This window comes from Aptenodytes patagonicus, chromosome 1 (assembly GCF_965638725.1).
Source record: "Aptenodytes patagonicus chromosome 1, bAptPat1.pri.cur, whole genome shotgun sequence".
NCBI classification, from domain to species: domain Eukaryota; kingdom Metazoa; phylum Chordata; class Aves; order Sphenisciformes; family Spheniscidae; genus Aptenodytes; species Aptenodytes patagonicus.
Window position 1 is genome coordinate 124,809,761 of NC_134949.1, and position 24,790 is coordinate 124,834,550.

At 42.6% G+C, this 24,790-nt stretch overlaps 1 protein-coding gene across 4 annotated transcripts; it reads left to right on the forward strand.

Annotated features, from left to right (window-relative positions):
- Window positions 1-487: 487 nt before the first annotated feature.
- Window positions 488-24,790, forward strand: KCNJ15 (potassium inwardly rectifying channel subfamily J member 15). 4 transcript variants are annotated; one of them, XM_076354075.1, is made up of 3 exons: window positions 488-857; window positions 2,958-3,040; window positions 22,665-24,790. In XM_076354075.1, exon 3 carries the CDS (start codon window positions 22,681-22,683, stop codon window positions 23,809-23,811), a length of 1,131 nt encoding a protein of 376 aa, XP_076210190.1. In that variant the 5' UTR covers window positions 488-857; window positions 2,958-3,040; window positions 22,665-22,680; the 3' UTR covers window positions 23,812-24,790. The 4 variants fall into 4 exon arrangements, with proteins under 4 accessions (XP_076210190.1, XP_076210169.1, XP_076210181.1 ...); XM_076354054.1 differs by lacking the exon at window positions 2,958-3,040 and adding an exon at window positions 22,177-22,314; XM_076354066.1 differs by lacking the exon at window positions 2,958-3,040.

A 24,790-nucleotide genomic window follows, 5' to 3' on the forward strand; every position in this document is an offset into this window, starting at 1 on the left:
TTTACAGACGGCAAACATCCACACCTCTTCCGTGCTGTGTTCAAGGTACCCGACTTTCCCCAATTCAAATCAGCACTATCTGTGTTTTCTGCATCTAGGAAATAAGAGCAGAAAGGCACTGAAGCAAACCCAGAATAAGTCATCAAAGGGAAAGAGTGTTGTGGCTAAACAGATTGGAAACTTTGGTGGTCAGGGATTTCAGCTGCGTCCGTGGCTGCTACAGCTCAGCGTGTTACAACCGTAGTATGAATTTACTTCAGATGAATTTCAGCCTCCCTTTTGCCAACAGGAAAGGAGTAATCAATAATGCTGACTTTTATTCTTCTTACTCTTCTCTTAGCATTATACAACCACTTGTAATCTTATTTATTTAGGCAATAAGGCCTTTAAGGGACTTTGATCAGCCTGGCTAAAGTTTCTTCAAAGATTAACTGACGTTCTTTAAAAGTACATCAGTTTCCTCTTAAGCAGGTATTTGCTTAACACGTAACTGGGTGTCGAGTGCTATGTAGTAATAAAGTTTGCTGGGCTCAGCTGTAGATTTCCTTAAGACATACTGCTGACATCACTGAGTCTCCTCTCAGACTATTTTTTTTTTCTCCTCTCTCTCTTTCCCCCTCCCTCCCTCTCCTCCCTCTCTCTCTCCAGTTTCTTTATTCAGGTAATTCCAACTCAGACTTATTCCAACTTGTTTTTGACTGACAGTGAGGGAAGGGAGAATCTCTGAGAGGTGTTTTTTTTTTTAAACTGTGCACACGTGCTTTATTGAAAAGACATCCAACCTTTTATAAAAAAGATTGTTTGACTTGTCATGACGATAACATCTAGTAAGGAATCTGAGCATTGGTCTTTTACAGGTAAGAGGTATTTGTCAAAAATGCATACATGCTTAACAGTGCTTTGAAAACTGCGTGGAACTGAAAGCTAATGAGTAGGTTCTTTTCCTATTTTTCTCTTATTTTAGTAATTTAATGATTTAGAAACTGTCTGTAAAAGAAAAATGTTTATAAGATTATGCCTTCTTGTGAACTTTGAGATACAGGCAGTTTAGCGATGATAAAGCAAAAGCTGTCATGGTTTGGTCTTTCCACTGATGCAAGCTATTGAATGTGAGGTTTGTAATGTATGTGGCTGATATTCTTATATGTTGGGGAGGGGGGCAGATACTGGACCTATCTTTGAAAATGTTTGCCTGCCAGAGACTTTTTCTTATAGAAATACATAATGCTTTTCAGGCTGTTAGAAGCATATCTTTCAGTCAGCTCTTGTTCTTTTTTCAGTGCAGAAATCAGTTTTAGTTGACATAGTGGTAAAACTTGCCTAGAACTTTATACAGTCCCTGTTACCTATCTGTATAAGAAAAGATTATGTAAGTAATTTAAGTAATACTTATGTAAGTATTTTCTGTGGTAGGTATAAGGAATGTAAACATGTCTGAGTCAAAGAACAGTATGCATTTTCTTCCAACTTTTGCATGTGTCTTCATATTACTTGTTTACAACAGGTTTGGCTTATCCTCAGTAATCACAGTCTGAGCCTGTGGTGCAAATTCCCCTCTACTTCAGTGTAGCTCGTTTTTTACTCCCTTTTTATTTTCACATAGGGATCATGCTGTCAAGAGATTTACAGATAAGTTCCTTTTTTCTCCATGACGTGCTGGTTGCAAAAAGGAACAAAGCTGGCTTTCCTTTGTGAACCAGGAGTATCTACATTACTTTTTAACTAACCTTGTTTCCTCACTTGCCTTTGGCTGTATTGTATTTAGAGGCATTTCTAGGGTCTTTCCGATCACAGTGCCTACGTACCTATTTGCCAAGCCTACTGTCTGTATTCTCCTGTGATATTATTACCTGTGATTTCTTCTTTTAAAATTGAGGGGGAAAGGGGGCCGTTTGCTATTACAGAAATGTCGTCTTTATTTCCATGGTTGTAAAATGTCACTATGCTCTCTGCACTCTCTAATAAGCAGCTTATAGGAGGGGGGAAAACAAGCCTGGAATGTAACGTAGTGCTGGTTGTACAGTACAAACTGGCATCGCTTTTGTAAAGCAGAGTGTAGACGAGACCAAAAACTTCCCCAAGAATTTCATCCCAGTAAATAAGGCATGGCCAAGAGACAAAAACAGCAGCAGATGACTTGGGCTTCAGTCTTCCAACATACATACAATACTTCAGTCCTGTTACTTTTTATAGAATTTCAAATGAAAACAAATAGTTCTTTTTTATCCTGGCTCCTCATGCAATGAAACAAACAAGCCATCAACCCACAGCCCTGATTGGAGCTGAAATTTTTGTTTGTCCAGATTTCATTAAAGCAGTCTGGAATATTATTCCCTCCTCCTCTCCTGTTTCTCTCTCCTAAGACACACAGTTCACACAGACAGGCTGTATTCTTTGGGAACAGGTAGAGACCAAAGCTGTGAAGTACCAGGCGGTACTCTTGCAAAGGGCCAAGAAAAACAGAAACTTAACTGTTTTGCATGCTGAACCTCAGAACATTTTGAAATAAATTTTGATTCACCTTGCTTCCAGGAAAAACAAAGCAGATTATGGGATGACTTTTTTTTTTTTTTTTAATGGAGGGAAAGTCTTTACCTTATTGGCTATACTGTGTATATGAAAATTAGAAAAAAAACGTTGGTTGGAGTATCAAACAGTTAAACTCAAACTTTTCAGTCCAGACGAATTCACTAAATGTTAAATATTTGAAAGCTACCTTCCTGCCAAGCTGTCCCTCACCCCTTGGAATGAGAGAACATTCACGGTTTACTTGAATGAGTTACTACAGGCTTGAGGATCATTTTAGCACTCAATGTGTTTGTATCATTAATAGGGTAAATAGCTTGGTGTTAAGCATGTGCATGCTCTTGGAGTAAACAGGGCACAGCTGAAAAAAGCACTTGCCTTGTACTGGCTGTGCATGAATTGAAATGCCTGCTCGTTCTATACCTATCTAGCCTGAATGATGTGAAATACACATGGAGAGCAGCCAAAACCAGTGGGTACATTACTAATTGGGCTGGAGGAAGGAAGAAAAATGGTAAGTAAGAACCATAGTGCCTTTCCCTCCTCCTAAGCTTATGAAATTGTCTTTGTATGACTGACACACTCTGAGGTTTACAGCAAGTTAGAGGTCATGGTCAGGCAGAAAGGGAGCAAGCAACGACTTGAATACTCTAAGTATTGTCATCCTTTACTGGACAAAATAAATGCTTGGACACAAAGAGGGTAGGTGTATGTTTTGGGATAACACATCTGCAGTCATTTTTACCCTCTGGGGAGAAAGATGTTTGGCAAATTTCATCTTCCAGCAGAGCCCCTTGCAAATCGTGGGCTGCCTCTGGTGAAAGGTTGAACTGAACTGCTGGGACATAGGTTGGACCCAGCATGGATCTCAGGGAAGTACCATGGTGTTATGCAGCTTTCCTATGTCTGCAGGACACTCTTGAGGAAGCCTTGCGAGCTTTTAGTCACCAAGGCTTGAGAATCCCCTTGGCCTCCTTGCTGAGGAGATCTGGATCACTTTGCAGGTGTCGGTGGTAAGCATTTGATCATTTTGATCTAGACATTTCATTACTTGCAAAGCCCCTTCCCTCCCTGCACTGTGTCAGCTGAGGTATGAGAGCCAGCTGCCTTTCTGTTGCCTCCCAGGAGGGCTTCTTGATTAAGAAACGTCTTTCTTCCGCTTGGTTGCAGGTAGCCCCTGCAATTTGACCTTCAGGGCATACTGCATTTTAGCTGGCTTTTAAGGTGGAGGGGAAGTCTAAAGCTTGGGAACTGAAGCTTGGTGCCTTTTAAAACCACGCTTGACTCCTTTCTGGTTTGTTTTTCTCATGGAGATTGTCAGCTGGATTTGTCCATCTGTAGAGAGCCTAGGTAAGCCACCTTCCCTTTGTAAATCAAAAGTGATAAAGTAAAATAAGTTTTGACTGGAACAATAGTATGGCCTGATAAGATTAATTTAATCTCCATTGCTTTAACTGAGGTGATTCACTCTTGGTTAGATCATAGCTTGCAGGATACCCCTCTAGTTTTGCATTTTGAACTTTTCCTTATCTGCAATTAGCACTTTTGAATTGGGGCTATATGATAAAAATGTTTATCTATCATCTGTTGAATAAATTACTGTAATCTGTAATGAAGCAATATATGAAACAGTACACCTACTTAGATGACTTAAAAGGTATATTCTTAGCATGAACTGATGAAAAGAAAAGGGAAAAATATATTATGATCAACATTTTCCCTTTTTCTCACTAGAATTACACAGCCTGACAAAAACATACAATAAAACAGATGTTCGCAACATTTTGACCAGTAAATAAATTTTTCCTGCTCAAATGATTTTTATTATCAGTCACCATTTTCCAAGGAAAATGTCAACCAAAAAAATGTTTCTGAATTTTTCTGATCTTGTCTGTAAAGATCCCCTTAAGTGCCCCCTTGTTTTCTGCTCAGCGATGATCCCACTCAAAGCTGCCTACCCTTACTCCTGGTAACTTCCATGCGAGCTGTCCTCTTCTGAACCCCCTCCAGCCTCTCACCCAAGCAAACAGGCTTCAGTTTCCTGCTGCCTTATCCAGAAATAATGTTTCCTAAAAGTTTCCTTCCTCAAACATTTCAACACCAAACCTATCAACAGTCCCCTCTCTCCACAATAAACAGCCAAACCACAGCTCTGTGTACTGCAGCAATGGATAAAAGGACCGAGGGAAGACAAGCAAAGATGTGCTTTCTGTGTCTTTCACAGCATTTGAGCAAGGCTGGGCTTCATTCATTCACACACCAGGATATGGGAGGAGGTGTTTGAGTGATACAAAGCACTTGCAATTCTGATTCATTTTCTTAGGCAAATGACAAAACATTATCGCAACATTGCAAAAGCATAGGGTGAAAAAAATAACAACTTTTAAGGCAATATTTTATTTTATTACCATATTGAGTCTCATTAACTGGCACACTTGGTGGCCTCTGTGGTACATGGTAGTTGGTCTCTTGACTGTTCCCAGCTTACTGGTTTTAGATCACAACTCCTGTTTCCCTACGATTAGGCAGAAAGTCAATTGTTACAAGTGACTCCATTTATGAGTTATAAATTAACGTAGTGAACGACAGCTCCGGAGTGCCGGCCTTCAATATGTCCGTTACCTGTTGTGAAATGTGCTACGTAAAAGGTGCTGAAAGCTCTTGTCAAGGCACAAAAAAGAGTCAAAGACTGAAATGGCCTGCAGTGTGAAATGCTTCCACAAGACTAGAGGTGAATGAACACAATTCAGGCAGGTGTGGGAAAGCTAACAATGCCATTTTTATCTATGTATAATGGACAAACAAAAGGCTTCAGGTCTGGTTCTCATTCACACTGTGGCCCTTTTACACTGCTATGGGAAATGTAGGGGCCGGAAGGGGTTCTTCAGCTGGTGGCATCAGACCATGAGCTCCAAGTTGAGGTCTGTCTGGTTTCATTTGTGAGCACAGGTTTCAACAAGCAAAATTCAGAAAATTGTGCCGTACATCAGCTAGCTTTGCAGAGGTCTAAAGGTCTGTCATGCTGCCAGGAATCCTAATAACATATCTTATTTTTCCTCATACTCTTGTTCTTCTTGAGCTAATTATGCCAACATTTAAGGCTACAAGCCTCGCTCCCTGTCCTCAGTACAGGTAACAACATTATCGGTGCTTCAGCCCAAGTCTTGAGGAGTGCCTGGTCCTTGAAGTTCATCCTACTCTGTTCTGTTGTTGCAGTTTAAAAAAAACCCCAACAACTCAAAAAACCAAACCGACAAAAAAAACCCAAACCCAGAACTATGTACTGAACCTTAAATATATATTTTTGGAACAAAAATGTCTAAAATTTAGTGTTAATTTCTTTTCCTGCCAGCATAAAATGACCAAAGCTGTGACTTGATCATGACCCAGAATATTTATTGGTAGTAAATCTCCCTCCCCTATGTAAAGTCTCAGGTGACAGGGAACATAAAATCTTATTTTAAGACCATTTCTTAGTGTTTATGTGCTGAAATCCAAGAAACATTTCAGTGGAGCAATCCCAGTGGTATATCCTCCTACTGCACCTTGGTGTGGGGTTCTGCCTTTGCTGATATATTTCTGGTTTGTAAGCAGTGAAAACGTAAGAGGGGGGCACCCTGCCTTTAAATGTTACATCACTTCTTTAGGTCTTATAAATAATGATTACATAATCAAGGAAGAGCTTTTGTTTCTGATCTGCTTTATATGATCTTAAGAAACTTGTTAACCACCCGAGGCTGACAGTGTCACAGAAGTCAAGTGAGACTTGACAGAAGTCTAGTGAGAACCTTTGTGTTCTCACTAGAAACTTTGATTTAAGCATGTTGCTAGTAATACATACTATATGAGCTCAAACATTAACATCGAAATCCGCAAAAAAGCTGGGAGAAGGACCAAATCCTCATTCTCCAGCCTCAGAAGAAAACAATGGTCAACGTTTCAGAATTTGCTGAGTTCCTAGAAGTCCAGGTGCTATTAACAGAAATTAGTTCTGATCTTCAGCTTGCTCAGCTTAAGACAACGCATGCCACTGATAGGCTCTGATTTAGTCGTCTTCTCTTTTTCAACTGATTACTAGTTCCATCTCGCTGAATGGGAGGTTAGGCCTGGTGAAAAGCAGGAGCAGATTTGAGCCACCTTGTGAGAAAGGGATCCTTTGAAAGGCACAGTGGTAAAAAAAATGTAGGATGTAGGTTGTTCGCAGGCAGGCCCAGACGCCATTTTTTGGAGGTGCATAGGTAAAACCATCATGGATGAGGAAGCCCTTCACAGCACAAGCATGATGAATTCATACTTTGGTAATGGATGTGGTAGCGGTGTATATGTTGATGACATAGACAAGCAAGCTGACCTGTGGTAGGGAATGTCATAGGCAAGAACCTGTAAAACAGAACAGACATATCCCGTAACTTGTTTTAGGTTCCTAGACAGCTTGCTTTTACATAAGAACCTTGTTTATCTGCTTCAGTGCATAATTTACATTCTTTTACAATAACTAAACTGTATGTGTGATGGAAACAGTACATCATGCTGTGTAATCTTACATTGGATTCCACACTGCGCAGCATCTTCTATGGGTTTTAACCTGAAAGGCTTCATCAGTAAGAGTCAGACTGACATTTATTTATTTAGGATATTTCAACTTAAAATACACACATGTACAATATAATTTACATGTGTAAGCCTCATGATTCCAGGAAGAGTGGGGGTACCTTCACATGCACTGGAACAGTTGATTTCCATACAAGTAACAAACTTGCCATCTCTCAGAAGCACTGGCCTTGCTATACAGGTACAAGTATAAGATAAATCTCAGCTGTCTAAAAGTTAAAGATCTGGTCTCAGCTCATCAGGCACTGCAAGGAGATGGGCACCTCCAGGCATTAGAGGAAGAAGAGGCAGACTCACTGTGTGGAGGTGTCCAGCTCTCTGCATTGACTCTGGTGCCTTAAAGGACTAGCTCAGACTAGACAGAAACCTTTTAGAGAACTAAAGTGAACAGAGACGAATTCCAACCTACAGAAACCAACAATTGGCCTTGCAGTGCATGTACCTTTAGAAATGACTTAGTTTGGTAGGTGCTTGGAGCCAAGTTAGAACTACTGTCTCACAGTGAGGTTTCCAGATGTCTGGTGTTCCCAGGCAAATTTTAAGAAAAGCATATCTCCAAATTTATTTCAGGCAAAACTCACTGTTAGATAAAGAAGCATCATTCAAGGTATCCCAGGTGTGTAGTAGGCAGAGCCATCCTGTAAAAGGAGTGCCTCCAAGAAAACAAATCACTTGTTATCAATGCTGATGCTGAACATAGCCTATAATCAGAACACATTATTTCTCACCATGCTGTAGGTCCTCAGCATGCTTTGCAGTCAGACGAACAAAGAAGAGGAAAACTTTAGATCTGCTCTAAATGATTTCAGATCTAACAGCAAGTGAGGCATGATGCAACATAAAGGAGGAACTTGCTAGGTGAACAAAATGTTCCAGGTGTTTGTTGAAGTTGTAATGTGTCTCAAAACAGGTGTCTTTTCAGGATTTGGTTGGAAGCTGGTGAAGGAGGGAATTTCATGTATGTCAAATGGGAAGCTATTGTGGAGTGGCATAAGAGAAGTCTAAAACATGAAGGGAGCAAAAAATCCCAAGGAATAGGCATTGATGAGAAAGAGGAATGAGATAGCAACAAAGAGCAAAAGAAAGCAGAGCTATGGGGGCCAGGGCAGTAGCTGCGGAAAGGTTAGGCTGTGAGCTTTATGGGTACGAAGTAATAAAAGAGATGTTTGCATTAATGAAGGGGAAAATTACAGTCAAAATAGTAGAAAGGAAATAAGATTTTTACCTTAGAAGTTTGAGTGATTTGGCCGTGGGACAGATGAGAAGGACTGTGAACTAAAGGCGTGTTGGGAAATGGTTAATTAATAAACTGAAATTCTGGACTTGAAGAAAAGGTGGATTTTGGAGATGCTATGGCATCAAGCTGCCTACAGACAAGAAGTCTGAACCATACAGCAAGTGGAGCAGAGGAAGTTCTTTCAGACAGGACGTGTCCTTTTGGGAAAGACTGGGGTTGACAGCGTGTCACCAGAGTAGTGAATGAAGGGGTTTTCTGCATTGCCATTAAGCTGTCGTCTGCCTGGTGGAGTCACGGTCTCTGGGACTTTCCAGCAATGGCATTGTCTTAACCTCATTTGAAATACGCTTCTGCAATTTGATATATTCATAGTCCTGCTTAGCTACTTTTTTCAAAGACTTATCTTTAGCAGTCATCTACAAAATATGAAATCTGTTCAATAGCACTAAAATAACATATAAACAGCACTAAATAGCATATAAACATCTACTAGGTCTAGTTATACATTTCCCATCAAGTGTGTTTTTCAATGAAAATGGAGGCTTTATTAAATTAAATATTAAAGGAAAAGTACAGAGAGTTAGAGATCAAAAAGATTGATTTTTCCACTGAAAGAATGATCTCTTGTGGGAGACGTAGTTGATTTCCTCATACCCCAGTTACTCTTTATGCCTGGACTCCTCAGCCAGACTATGTTTCCATTGATGTATCAAGCCTTATAACAAGGCGACAAAAAGTAATTGGGGAACAGTGGTATTTTTTGTTCTCATAAATCAGGCTGCTTGGAAAACATCAAAGTGACTTCTGAAATTCACGGCCTCTGGAAAACTTACCAAAAACAAGTTAGAAGTTGCTGAATATTGTAGAATTTTAAAAATAAGTTTGCGGTATTCTGAATGTAGTCGGAAACTATTCTCAGCAGAACATGAACAATGTTCTATTCAGTCTAATTACTTCAGTGATCAAAGCTAGACCTTCCCAAGTTCCCAACTGTAAAAGATTGCGGAGCTTTTGAGATGACATGGGATCATAAAGGAACAGTCATAAAGATAAGGTATGTGTAAATAAACAAGCAAAATAACCTCCTTTGAGTATAAGGAAATGTTGTAACTTTGAAAAACAGCATGAGCTTTTTTTCTTGTTTGGGCACATGATTGCTGCTTTTTTCAGCATGTTGCAGCGTAGCACCACAAAGCTTTTATGGAGGTTCCCAAGAAACTATAGGACAAATAAAAATGACTAGTGAATCAGACAGTTATGTCCCCAGATCCCAACAACAGGGACAGGCATTGCTTCTGCTGTGTTCTCCTAAGAGGAACAGTAGTTCATTGCACAAGCTTTACTTGTCACCGAACCAGCCAAGGAAATTCATGTGGTCTTTACAGTTACAGAAGGCTGGGATTTTTCAGCCAAAAGTCTTATGAGCTGAAAATGCAGATTTAGGTCAGATGAAAGATATAATGAATTCATGTGAACAAGATAGAGAAGCTTAGACTGAAAAAGCCCAAAACCAATTTTGAAAAGTAAAAAATTTCATTTTGACTTTGTGGAAGCAAGATGTTGCAATCTGTCACTTCAAGCAATGTTTTGTTCCTCTCCTGATTTAAATTAGACTATACAAATGTCAAAGCAAAATGAAAGGTTTAGTTTTGGTTTGAACAAACAGCGTCTTCAGTCCAGAATGTCTTTTTTTTTTAATTTTGCCAGAAAAGTTGAAGCTTTTTTTTTGCATTTTTTTGTTTGTTTTGATATTTTTGGTTTGGCGAGAAAATCAAACAACATTGATGTGCACCAGTACATTCATGCTATTTCCTCCCTTTCAGAAGCCACAGTCTCTGCAGCAGACTGAGGGGTCTGTGTCATGGAAATTGGCAGGGATCGAGTAATTTGGGAAAGCAATGAGGAAAACAAATATTCTTTTCCCTCTGATTCCTTGGGAGTTTATCTGGAAGACATACAATCCTGGTCTGTGTAACTTCTCAGTCAAGAAACTCAGGAAACAGCTTTTTCTTTAAAAAATCTATAATTTTTATTCCAATTTTTGCAATATAAGAGTGACAATAAGGTTCTGTACAATGATAAAATTTTGTTGATGGAAAGGATAAATAATTAACCTAGCATATTTTCATTTCCATCCCCTCGCAACGAAGGGATACAAAACAGCCCACGTAATTCAAATCCACGGGCTAATTTCAGCTTAACTTGGCAGGTGAACAGAGGCTTCAGAAATTACATTCCAACAAGCTCCATCAAACTAGGTGGCTCTGTAAGTCAGAGAGACTTTATTAATACCTTCACTGAGAAGAGGAAATCAAGGCGGACCAGCCTTAACCAGACATCAGAGTATCCCCATGGAGGCGAGTGCAAAGGAAAAGGCTTTGCACGGAGCTTGCTTGTTGTTACAGTCCTGGGGTTCACCCTGGAGATGTAAGAGCGGGAGGGAACAGGGCTTTGCTGGCTCCTTCACCATGGCCTGGTGGCTCCTGCCATCCCACGAGCTACAACGGCAGCCCGTGTGGGAGGGAAGGCGTGGGCAGGGGTGGTAAGGTGGTAGTCCTGCAGCCTTCCCTCTGCCAGGCTGCTGCAGGTGAGAAGAGGAGCCCTTTGCTCTCAGTCCACCACCTTTCACCAAGATGCTCGTGGCCTGAAATACCCTATTAAAGGGAGCATAGGATGACACAGCTGAAAACTGTCATTTCCATATAAAACTCCCTAATGTTTCTCACCATTAAGCTTTGATTTTTTTATCATCCTTCTCATAAAGTATCAATGCATTCAAGAGTGTTGCTGAAGTACTTCATATAAACAGAATGGAAACACATACCAGCCAGCAGCTTATGCTATTTTACTTTATAATTATTAATTTTTAAATCTCCTTAGCACTCCACAAATACAGCTCAGAGTCCCAAGCAAGCAGTGGGGCTCAGACCCCATGCACCTCCACCCATGGGCAGAAACAGAGTATTCCCATGGACGACGCTGGGACTCTCTCCTGTTTCTGCTCTGAAATAACAGGTATAACTAAACTCCTCTGGAGGCCTTTCCTCCCTCTCCTCTACACGCTCTCCCCTCCTCCCCCCAAAATGTGCAGAAGTGGAAAAAAGGGCATTTTTCCATTCATTGCATGGAGAATATGAAAGCTTGGCACACAAGTGAGCTATGTACTGGAATTTGGGTGGGTCTAGGAAAAAGCACAGACTTCAGTGGAAAACATATATGGGTGTGTGTGTATGTGTGAGAAAAAGCCTTTTAAACCTTAAATTAACCACTAGATTGATCGGGGGGGGGGGGGGGGGGGGGGGGGGGGAAGAGAGAAAGCTGCCCTGAAATAAAACTCCTGGGCAGTACTGAAAATAAGCAACCGTACACTAATATGAAAATGTCATTGATATTTTTAATTTGGCCCTGACCACTTCAAAGAGGCAGGTGAAATGCCCCAGTTTGTACACCAGCGTGGCATTTTAATGGTTTATAGGACCCCCATGACCATTTCTGTCCCCCCTGGGATCTGTGGCCACCCTCCGCAAGGCCGGTGAGGAAGCAGCGCTTGGCTGGGGACAGCAGCAGGATCGGGACTAGAATGGGGCCAAGGATGGGGATGGGGATGGGGACAGGGTGCGTGAGCCCCGGCGTAACGCCAGTGGCCTCATGGGGGCTGTGTTGTGACTGTTTGGGCAGTGCTTTTGCAAAGCTCAAGGGGAGACCTGACTGGGCAAGGACTTTGCTCCAAGGTTGTGGTTATAGGTCATTGTGGATGTGTCTGAGACTTGTTGTTTGGGAAAATTTTTTTGTGTCAAGATCTAGAGACTTTATTAAGGGAAATAACGGCACAAAGGGAAACATATGTAAAAGAAGATGCATTCACAACTCTAGATACATCAAAATCTCCCACATCAACACTCTATATTTGCAACTGCTTATGCTTTACAGAATAGGCAACACACCATTTATGAAAACACATATACCATGGAGCATTATTTTAAATAGGAAAAATGAACCTATGATTTCTATGTAAGTGCATATATATGTTTGCCTGTGAAATATCATGGGTCCTGATTTTATTGGACACTATTGAATTTTCTTTCCAGCATTTAAGAGTTTTAACATTTTGTTTCTGTTAGGTAGCTACCAAATACTTGTCTGAGATCAAGTAGAACTTGCTCTGTTTATCAGACCTAGACGGTCAAGGGAAATGGGTGCTTGGTGCAATCTGAAATCTTTGTAGTGCAGAGAAAATGGAGTATTAATGAACATTTTTGAAGCTGTTGTGTCTCTCAAAGAGAATATGGGCCACACTTACTCTGTAACTCACAATAAAGTAATTAATTATCAAAAAATAGGTAAGTAATCTATGTATGTCTCTGCTGTGCTAGTAGCATCATCTGTGCTTTGCCTAAGAGAGAAAGACATCCAATTTAAAAATCATCAGGTTTGGGTGAGGAAAGTGGATACTTTGTCTCACAGGCTGCATTTTGCTAGCGTGAAAGAAGAGTCACTTTTTGAAAACATTTTCCACAGTATGAACTTGTTCACACAGGTAGGGCAATTCTTCATAACCAAATAACTTCCTGAGAAAATCAGCTTGTAACAAGTTTTAAGATGAAACCATGACAAACCCATCCTTCTTTCTTGGAAATGTGCTTTGTAGTATTGCAAAAATCACAAGGCCAAATTAACTGGTATGTCCTGGCCATGCAGAGAAGCCATAAATCTGGCTTAATTAGCAGGTTACTCTACATTTACTGTTACTCTGCCTAGATGAAGCGGCACAAAGCAGCTATACCATACAGGTAAGAGAGACCCAGAAACCATCACAGAGGAAAAGCTTTATTACTATAACAGGGTCCATCTTCCTGCTGGGTCAAGGCATCTTATTTCCCCAGTTAGATTTGATTCTGTCCACATTAGACATTTGATGAACAAAAGGTTACCAATACACAGACCTTTAAATAAAATGCTTTTTTCCCTTGCCAGTTTCCTTGCCTTTTGCAGCCCTACCATGATTTTCAAAATTGTTGAGGTTTTTACATATTTATAAGACGCAGAAATTTTTTTGGTGGAAAATTCTTTTCATAGACTGGTACTTCAGTTTTGAGATTTAGTGACTGTATAAAGATGGAAAATTATGAACATGTTTATTTCAGCAGTGTTTGCGAATGTGTACGTACAGTGGGATGTTTGTGGGGTACTAAGGTCATTCCCCCATCAGTGTAATGTCTCATGGTATGGGCTAAAGGAGTGCTGTGATTTACGGGAAATGCAGCTTTCATATGGAGAGAGCACATTAAAAAATCTGCTGCAGCAGAAGCCTGACACCCTGCAGGGAGCCTCACCTCACTGCCACACCTACACTGAGCTATGAGGAGAGCCCCGGTGTGCAATGACTAATTAAAAAACAAAACCCAACTTGACTGGGGTACAGTGCATGCATCATGCAATGAATTGGCATCACAAATGGTAATTAAAGAGAGCTGCTCAACCACGGGATATATTCATACTGCACGGTTGACATACGGGTAGGAGCCGATGCCCCTGCTCATCAGAGTGGGACAAGGCTGGCGCTGGGACCTGATGTCCAACGTTGGGAAGGCTCCGGGTATCTGTAGACCAAGAAAGGAAAGAGAGGCACAAACCACTCTAAATGATTTGAAATATCCCACTGCTGCCTGATAAATAATCTTTCGTGTACCAGCCATGGTAGCTGAGACACAGGGAGGAGAAGTGGCCCTGGGGAAAGCAGACTGCAGCTGTTTTAACCAGCTTTTGTGAACTGTCAGCAAAGTGCTAACTTTTCCCCCTGCCTCTTGCATAACCATGACTAGGCACATTACTACTCATTTTCAGCCACCTGCTGACAATTTAAATTAAAAATCTACAGTAAGTGTCTGGTTTTGGTTTTGTTTGCTTGTTTGTTTTTAAATGAAACCAGATTTTTATTAGACCAAGAAATGAATTTGGAGAATAAAGCAAAGAAACAAGAAAAGAAACCAGACAAGCTTTCTGTCCCACTAGCCCTTCTTCAGGTCTGAAACAAAAGCAGCAAATTTGAAACCAACTGCAGATTGGCAAATCAATTGCTCTGAGTTTAACTTTACTATTATTACTATTATTCGGTGGTTGAGTAGGCATCTGCCAGCTTGTGAAGCGATGGGTGAGTACTGGGGAGGTTAAAAACAAGGTGCTGTCCTTCACCTGCTGTGAAAGAAGGGAAAACAAGGACACAGCCAACCTACGGTGAGCAGGGAATGACAGTCCCAGAAAACAGGCAGCAGCCCAGTCCAGTACGTTTGTGCTCCGCACTGACCTGGAAGGGGACTCCCTTCCCTACGAACTTTGTCAGACTTGACAACCTGAGCAGTAGATGGGTTCAAATTCATTATTTTTTATATTGTTATAAAAATCGCCACCTTGTGACTAAAATACTAGGACAAAACACAGTTGTCCTTCGGTTGTGTTGAGAAACATGAAACTGTCCTGGTACATGAGCTCATGCGGTCAGATCATAGCCAGGTGATTTATACCAGGCAGTACATAAGCAAGTATAAAAAGAGGTAGAATATGCCTCTGGGCAAACAACTCAACCGTCTTGAGCCCCAGCCCTGAAATCTGAGAAAAGAGCAGTGCAGCCTCTCTGGGTGCCTTTTCTTGGCTGGCGCTCCCCTGGGAGCCGTGCTCCAGCTAGGTGGCCTGTTCTTGTGCCGGGACGGGGAAGGCGGCAGGAGCTGCATGAAGGTGTGCTCTCACAGCAGCTGGAGCAGCTGGCTGGCGAAGGGCCCGTTCCCAAAAAAGGAATTAAGTACTTAAGTAGGACTTAGGTAGGCCTTAGTTGACTAAGTGAAAAACTATTTTGCAGAAAATCCCTGCCCAGCTTCTGGTTTGTGCTAGAAGTGCTCGACGTGTACAGGTGTCTCCATTTCCGACCCTCATTTTGCTGGGCGCCCAACAGCTCTGCGTTTGGGCATGCCACAAAGCACCCTGTAAGACACCGAATGGATTAGTTTATATCTCATGTCTAAGCAAGAAGAGCCAGAAATGAGGCATTCCTTGGCTTGCCTTCAACCTTCTCCCAACATACCCCCTTCTCTGCTTCTCCACCTCCCTCCTGCATAGCAAGGCTCCCCAAACTGCATGACTGCTGCCATTTGTGTTCCCAAATCTGACCATTGAAGGAGGTGGAGGTGAGACTCCTCCCCATGTCTGAGGCGATTTGTTCCCACATTTCCACCCTTGCAGGGGAGTTCGCTGATAAGGAACTGGGGAGATGGGGAGGGGAGACTCTGCACTTCCTAATGAAGCTGCATCACTGTATGGATGAGGATTTATAAGGCCAGAAAGCAAGAAGGCATCAGCATTACTCTATGGCCAAGCTGTTAGGGTGCTCACCTGGCCATGGAGAGTGTGAACTTCTGTCTCTGCACCAAGAATTGCTTACGTGTTTACACTCTGGCTTCATGAAGGAAAAGACACCAAAACTGTCTTAACATGGATGCAGAAACATCCCAAAACATGTTTTCTTGGCTTTGATTTTGGAAATGGCTATTTTGTTTTGACTGACACATTAAGTAAACAAATGAATAAAAAAGTGTGTTCGCTTGTGACCAGTCTTGAGGAAAACCTCAGCCCAAAACGTTGAAGCCAAAATTTGAAACCATTGAAAACAGTCATGTAACGGAGAGGTCAGGAATAGGTGCTGTGAACCTACGGTAAGATACTTGCAGAACATAAACCAGTGTGCAGTCTTGTGTGAAGAAACTCTGCTGCCACAGCTACACGCTTCTCTGGTGGTGGCGTAAGCACAACTAGTTTGGATCTTTTGATTCGCAGAGAGTGGGAAAGAGCAGGGGAATGGGATACTAAGCAAAATGGGGCAAACAGGATAAGGAGAGATACCCTCATGGAAAAGAGAAGTACCTCAGGGAGAAAGAAGGACAGGATGTAGCTACTGAAAGCCCTCAAAGGCATCCTAAAAGGGAAGAGTGAAGAAATAGTGGCAGCGATTGCAAAACAGGACAACAGTAGGCATTAGGCTCTCTGAAGGTCTAGTCCTGGCCTTAGTATTGACTGCTAACGTCGATTCGGACAGGACATCACTCCCGTCCTCCCTTAGCTCGGTTCCTTCTCTGTGGTGTCGCTGAGATGCTTGCCTGTGCCGGAGGCCTACTGTGAGGGGTCACTGATGTTCCTACAGCAGGTTGAAGATGTAAATGAAAGTGCAAGTACAGGGTGTGAGCTTGATAAGCATAATGCAACAACAATGTCCCTTTCAGCCTTGCAGAGTAGTTCTGGCACCCAGCTCCCCAGAAACAGAAAGGACAGGCTCTCGAGAGTCTGTTTAGACTTGCCCGTGTAGAAAGAGCCAGGTAAGGTTTGCGCAGCAAGAACGAGGAAAGGGTTAGTGGGTGGGAAAAGCATCACAGCAAAGGCAGGTTTTAAATGCTTAACTGTGCTAATGAATTGTTTGAAACTGAAAAGAGTTTGAAACAACAATATGTCAGCAAGGGAGACATTCAAAAGTATTGAATGTTGCACTACAGAAGAAAAGCCATTCGTAAAAATAAAAGAGCAGAACAGGTTTCTGGGGAACCTTTCTCTCTTTTCCAGCAGCATTGTATAAGCCATATTACCGAACACAAAAAGGAGAGTTTCAGACACAGATCACTTTACTTACTTCTTTCTGAAGGAAGACTTTGGTGTATGTGAGGGTTCCTGGATGAAGGCTCTGCACAGCCAAGTGCCCTGTTCATCCGCAGAGCCCAGGACAGAGGCTGGAGGGCAGGTTTTTGAAAAGATGAACAGCTCACTTGCAGTGTGTTAGCTGTTCAGACGCTAGCGGTAGTGCTTTTTCTCCACTTGGAGAAAGGTCCAGAGACCTGTGAAATCACTGGGAGCTTCTCCATTAACCTCAATAAGCTTTGAGTCATCTTTTGCCTTCTCTCTGCCTGCTTGGTTGTTTTCCTATTTGCTTGCACCAGTGTAGTTTCCAAGGCTCATCTACATAAATCAATAGTTACTGCAAAGTCTTACAGCCTGCCCTTGGAAAGAACAAGATTCCTGTACAAATCTCCCTCAGAAACAACGCACCATGAGACTTCTCCAGCTTTAATTCATCTTCCATGGCCAGATGTCAGGCAGGCAGCCTAGGAGAGACAAAGATGGATTGGGGTTTTCACTTTCTTCATACTGGTCTGTAAATGGTTGTCCTGGCCCTGCCAGGAGTGTTGAAAAACACGCCGCTACCTCCCCCACCACACCGCTCGCCCCCACCTACGTACGGCACAGTCAGTTCTGCAGCACCCGGGCACTATCCTGCCTGCAGGCTCGGCCGTGCCTCTGCTTTCACCTGCTCCTGGGTGCCCGAGCCCGGGAAGAGTCACCATTCACAGGGCTGCCCTGCACTGATGGGTGACTCTACGGAGGGATGGGGAGCTAAAGGCACAGCTTTGGGAACTGATTTTGACTTGAGGGGGTATTTACAGTTCTCTTGGCTCAGTCCTTTTGTGAAAGAAAATAAAAAGGTGTTAATTTAGTTTTTAAAGGCAGCTTCTTTCACAATATGACTGACTGCCAGCCTGCCTATCACCATTCTCAACGCTGATCAGTCCTAGCGCTGAAGGACTCTTTTATGAAGTCCAGGGTAGCAGTGTCCAGCTGTGTGACTGCATGCTGCAGCTGGTGGCAGAGGTGAAGCATCCTTTTGCAACCACTGCTTCCCTCCCTCTACCTCCGCTCTCTCCTGTTGTATTCCATAACTCAGCTACAGAGGAGGATTTTGCTGGTTGACAATTGCGCAGCATAACCTGGTGCATAGCCCAAAGGCAGGAGGGTGTTCATGCTAGGCAGAGCACTGAGAATTCAGGAGGGACTTTTATAACCTACTGAACCACATCAGACCTAGGAAAGATCTAAAGATTATGCAGTTCTTGTCAATGTTTTCTTTCCTCACCCCTGCTTTTTTTTAATGCCAAGCCTGCTAATGGTTTATGCTGGTTGAAAAAACAGTTCAAGCTTTGCCCCTGTATCAGAGTGGCAGTGAAGCATGCATGAGGGTTTGCTCAAGTGGCAAAGCATATCTGATTTGAAAAAAAGCAAACAGCTGAGGCCATTCGAACAAGTCATGCTCCTGTACACTTTTAATCAGTTGTGTCTGCCAAAAGAGGTCTTGCACAAGCAAATCTGGCTTCATGCAACAGGAACATTTTTGCGTGTATGCAAGCTGGCTTCGACTTCTTGATAATGTGGTCTCTGGAAGCAGTGTTAATGTGCTTGTTATATCCCTGGCTGCTGGAATTACCTTAATATCAAGGTATTCATGGTTGGTGGTTTGGTATGTAGCTCTACGTTTTATTGACTTTGTCTGCACTAAACTTCCTTACCAGCATGTGCTCTGACAGGGAGTCTCCTTTGGCTGTTCCAAAGGGCTGGTGAGGAAAGGAGGAATTCACAGGACATTAAAGTGCTAGACAAGTCTGAGACAATTTCATCTTCTTCCCTCTTGAAGTAGCTGTTTCCTTAACTGTACTTCAGTTCACTTTTATTTGCAGCTACTCTTTGAGTCGGGGGTTTTTACAGTAATAAAAAATACTTTATCAGTGTAAAATCCGTTAGCTAATGGGCAAGTAGATGTTATTTTAATTTAAAAATGTATACTACTATGATTATTCAGTCTTGTTTGCTTGTATTAACTTACTCTGGTAGATGTGCTTTCTGATTTAGAGGGAAAGGAGTAGAAACCAAACAAACCAAAATCTTTCGGCTGAGGTGCTGAGGACGGTTGTCAGGGCGTAGAGTATCTGAGGTGCCTATATAAGGTATAAGATGGGAAACAGTAACGCAGGTGTTGTAACATGGGTTTTATACATACGGACACCCACGAATCATTTTTTGTGGGATATTGTACTGGTCACTTCACTCAGGAAGCAGTGGGAAGTGGAGGGCAGGGGAGAACCCTCCTCTGAAGCCAGGTTTTGTTCCACTGTTGGTTTCATCAGAGTTTCTTCCCCCCAGATGACTGCTGCTGGCTGCTGCCAGGGATAAGGGAGGGGAGCAGAGGCAGTGCTGTTCCAAGGCGGCATGACAGATCCTCTCTTCCCGTATCAGTGTGACAGAGAAGAAGGGAAATATTTCTGCAGGGAAAGGAAACCAAGATGAATTTCCCTGGAGAGGAAAAGAGCACTAGAGGAATTCAGGATCACACAGGAAAAAGTGATGTAAGAGAAGAAAATAGGAAGCAAATCAACACAAAAAATACCCTAACACCAAAAAAAGCACCAGAAGTTGGCTGGGATCCATTTCAGGAAATCACTGTAAAGCTGAGTAACTTTGTCACATACAGAAATACAAATCAAGGGAGGACACAAAAGATGACAGGGGAGCACTGATACAGCCTCTTTCATCTATGGTGGACTCCAAAACTAAGAGCTCTGCCATGCTGACCTCACATGGGGAGATCCACTTTACACATGGGGACAGTAGAGAGGCACAGTGAGAAACGGCTTTGGTTGTGAGTTGAAACACAGTCTGGAGCATGCCAGACATTGCCTAGGGCTGCAGCAAAGCTTTACTTCTCAAGTTAAGCCTGAAATGGCAAAATTTACAGCTGTCACTGTTGGTGTAGCCCAGGGAAGACACTGTGCCTTGCAACTACCTTCCCACCTCTCGTCTTGTGGGGGAACTCTTCTGCTACGGCATTTCGGTACATCTGTGATGTTAGGTGTCCACCACCAGGTCTGGAAATGTGGCAGGCTGCAGTGTCAGGATTTTCTCCATTCAGGGCTCCCGGACAGGGAACAAGGTATTTCAGGGCAGAGCAGAGGCAGGGGCAAGAACTCTCACCAGGCCCTTGTGCGGGTTGAAACTGGACCTGGCTGGTGCTGCAGATGAATGGTGCAGTGTATGCGTACCAAGTTTGGTATATGAAGGAAGTATCAGAGCCACAGTGCATGTGGGGCAGAGCTGCTCTGCACAGCATGCCCAGTGCATCCCAAACATGCCAGATTTATTACACGTATGCTGACCACTTGTGCAGAAGCCAGTGTTTCTTGGGCATGGTAAAGTCATGGTGAGTGTGGTGTGCCGAGTGTCCACGTGCCACTCGCCTTGGGCCACCCCTGACCCTGAGCAGGTAAGTCTGCTCTTCTCCAAGCCCATGAGCCCTGTCCCTGCCCCACCAGCTCAAGCCCACCAGCTGGAGCACCGAGAAGGGAAGGTGGAGCCTTGGCCATCTCCATCCTCGTGGCCTCCAGAGGAGGAGGAGCCGGCAGCCCTGGGGAGCTGCTCCCAGGAGCAGGCATCCAGGTAGGCTGAGCAGGGGGATGGGATGGGACGGGGACGTGTCCCTGGTGCTGGATTGGAGAGGCCAGCTATCTCCTGGCCTAGCAATTTGTGGCAGGGAAATTTGTTCTGACAACGTAATGTTTGTGCCTGGAAGTAATGGCTAAGGGGAAGTGTGCTTGAGGGGAAGAAGCGTACTTATTTCGGGACAGATTTTTGCACAGGTTTTATATCCATGGCTTATCCAGGGTGAGGCTCGGTGTGGGGAATGAAGCCTCTTCACTAAGCGGTATGCATTTTCCTAAAAGTTTTCCCATTAGAGGTTGCATGTATTTACCGTGCGCTGACAGTAGCGCTTGATTTTGAGTTTGCCTAAAGAGCAGTTGCATGTATGCGCCTTCCCACCCCGACCCCTCCCACCCCCCCATTTCCTCCCGTTGTTCTTTTTCAGATCACTTGAAGGTTTTTTCCTGTTTATTATCCGGACATGCTGCGCGCTGTGTGTTGATTTGACTGTCACATAAGGAATCTCCTACTGGGATCATTGATGCGTTCCTTTCTTTTATATATAAATATATATGGCAATGGCTCCTAGGCTATGGAAGAGAAATGTTGGTGATTAAACCAAAATTGTAATGAGCTACAGGTGTTAATGGGAGTTAAGTTTAATTACCCTTTCCCAGAAAACCTGCAGCAGTGTGATGGGTATAGTCATAAACAAAAATTCTCCTTAATTGACATAACAGGAAAGGTACTTCAGTGAGCAATTATGCTGATGTCCTGGACTGGCACATGTGTGTACCACAAATATATCTTGTACTTCCTGCAAAATTCTTTTAAGTAGCTATAAGGAAGACATTCTTTTTTTTTTTTTTTTTTTCCCAGTGGTTCACGAAAACGAATCACTTACTTAAGGCTCTTTTTGAGGAAAACAATGGAACAAAACAATGCTTTTTGTATGACCTGCCAAAGCACAAAGGATGCATGGGATGGTTTTTTTCTTTGTTGTTTTTGTCAGCAGGAAGTTTTGTTGTTGGAAACAACTATAACATGCACTGTCCTTGCTCTATGTAATCACTGTCTGGTCCTGCAAGCCGGGTCTTGTCACTTGCCTCATCAAACTGGCACAGGCACCGTTCTGCTTCACTCTGTGGGCTTTGTTCAGTCCTGAGTGTCCGCACACTTACTCTCCACCCGGACTGATGCACAGTAAACAAACTTCAGGAGTCGGGTGGTCCAATGATTGCTGGGTTCGCGCAGGTTAGGGCCCACGGCTGACTTTGCGAATTGCCTCCTTTTTTTCCTTAGATGGCTTAAAATCGGAGTGCGGTACAGTGCAAACAGCTTTGAAGTGTTTTCAGGTGTAAATATTCCTTTCCAAAACTCGACTTTGATGTGTTCGGGTCTGCTTTGTTTCCCTCTAGGTTAGTTGTAGGTTTGTAACAAAGAGCCAGATCCGATTGAGTAAATCCCTTGTGGAAGTTAATTGTTCACAGTGAAAGCTGGTCTGGCTCATTTTGCCTCCGTTGCAGGAAGAGACAGAGGTGGTGTGCTGGATCTGCGTTCTAAACCAAGCATTGACGCGACTTTAATTTTGATCAGATGTCTCTCTTCAGGGCATTAAAGAAAACCTGCTCAGTAATCAAAAAGAGCCTCTTCTCTAGAGAAACGTAAGAAAAAAAATTTAATGCATTTTACAGAAATAAAGTACTAATATAAAATTTCAGCTTGGTCAAATTTCTTTTGCAGGCTATCATAAAAGAAACCTACTTCTCCATATTTGGCAGTCACCAGAATCAAAAAATGTTTTGTTTTTTTTTCCTGGAAAAAAGAATATGAAATTATTTGTAGTGTCAGATATTGTATGATGGTAACTTTATATTTCAACTGTTTTTATTCACTGCTGCTGTGTTTAGATTATGTTTGTGCTTTCTCTCCATCAACATTTTCAAATGCCTTTCAGAATCAGTCATGTGCTTTGATTTCATTAAGTAACAGTCTTCTTTTATTCTCTCCTTAGGACTGAAGCAGTGAGAATGGAAACCACGAAGATTAATATGTCCCGCGTCCCGCTGGTTAACGGAGGCATCGACACTGCCATGCTCAAGGCACACAAACCCCGTGTGATGTCCAAAAGCGGTCATAGCAACGTGCGGATAGACAAAGTCGATGGCATTTATCTACTCTACCTTCAAGATTTGTGGACTACAGTTATAGACATGAAGTGGAGGTACAAACTTACCTTATTTGCTGCTACTTTCGTTATGACCTGGTTCCTCTTTGGAGTTATCTACTATGCCATTGCATTCCTTCATGGTGATTTAGAAATAAACAAGTTCACCCCAAAGCGCGAGCCGTGTGTCCAGAATGTAGACTCTCTGACTGGGGCATTCCTCTTCTCCCTGGAGTCACAGACGACCATTGGCTATGGATTTCGTTTCATTACAGAGGAGTGTCCTCATGCCATTTTCTTACTTGTGGCCCAACTGGTCATCACCACCTTGATTGAAATCTTCATCACAGGTACCTTTCTGGCCAAAATTGCAAGACCTAAAAAAAGGGCAGAGACTATTAAATTCAGCCACTGTGCTGTCATTACGAAACACAATGGAGAACTTTGCTTGGTGATCAGAGTAGCAAATATGAGGAAGAGCCTTCTGATACAGTGTCAGCTGTCTGGGAAGCTTCTTCAGACATATGAAACCAAAGAAGGGGAGCGGATCCTGCTGAATCAAGCCAGTGTCAAGTTCAACGTTGACTCCTCTTCAGAGAGTCCATTTCTCATTTTGCCTTTAACCTTCTACCATATTTTGGATGAAAGCAGCCCTTTGAGAGATCTCACGCCTCAAAATCTCAAGGAGAAGGACTTTGAGCTTGTGGTGCTCCTGAACGCCACGGTGGAGTCCACCAGTGCTGTCTGCCAAAGCAGGACTTCCTACATCCCTGAGGAGATCCACTGGGGCTACGAGTTCGTTCCTGTGGTTTCTCTCTCTCCAAATGGAAAGTACGTTGCGGATTTCAGCCAGTTTGAGAAGATTAGGAGAAGCACAGATTCCACTTTTTATAGTATGGACTCTGAAAAACAAAAACTAGAGGAGAAATACAGGCAGGAGGATCAAAGAGAGAGGGAACTGAGAACGATGTTGTTACAGCAGAGCAATGTTTGATTGAATGGACAAAGTAATCTGATTAATCCTTTTTGCAAACTGAAAAAACATACTCTCTGTGCTGTCTGTCCGCTATGAAACCAGCAGTGAAGTCCTCTTCAGCAAATAGCTTTGGTGTATAGTAAACCTATCCCTTTGTTTGGCTGAGTTGTTAATCAAGTATTTTGTAATTAGGCAGGATTTCTTTGTTCATGACCGTGACTTAGCAAAGTTGGATTTGTATTAAGTCTCTGCCTTATACCACCACTAAACGCAGACACACCACTTTCCGTTTGGAAAGTGAAACTGGATGCACTGTGCTGATTCCTTGTAATATTTATTTGACATGGTTTTACTGTGAACATGCATTCGCAGAGACAGCACACAGTACTGCTAGAAGAAAATATGCTCCTTTAAAATATGTATATTTAAAATGTATGTTCTCGTACCAGGTATTGCCTTCACGGGCATTCCTGGCACTGAAAGTTGATTGGAGAGACAAATGGTTGGATGTGGGAAGAGCCTGCAGGGAGGTGATAAACTCCTCCTTAAATCTTGAAAGAGGGTGACAGAGTAGTCGTGCTGGGTGGTGAGCAAGGAGCTCACTCTCTGTCTCTGCTACTCAGAGCTTGTTTTGTGATTGTTTTGTGATCACTCACTTTTTTAACCTTGTTAATGCCTGATTTATATATAATAGCAAAAAAGGGAGATGAAGGCAAAATACACAGAATCATAACAGTAATCAACTAAGGTTAAAGCTGGCTTTGAGACACCTGGTTTTTATCCAATGTAAAGTTTGTAATAGCAGCATAACAATACATTTCTACAGATTGCTTGCTTTGCTATGGACCGTATTTAATTTTGGTTAAAAGAAAGCTGTATAATGTCTGTAGACAATATTTACTTTTTCTGGCAACCATAAAAGACAAGCATTCCTTTCATCCATTTCATTTTTGGTCTATTAAAACCATTCCATTAATAAAGGACTTTAATTTGAGCA

Bases quoted from the DNA above. Each gene is read 5' to 3' on its own strand.
- KCNJ15 (XM_076354054.1), top strand. From the start codon at position 22,247: ATGTCTCTCTTCAGGGCATTAAAGAAAACCTGCTCAGTAATCAAAAAG. The intron at 22,315-22,664 runs GTAAGAAAAAAA...TTCTCTCCTTAG, and splicing joins AGCCTCTTCTCTAGAGAAAC to GACTGAAGCAGTGAGAATGG.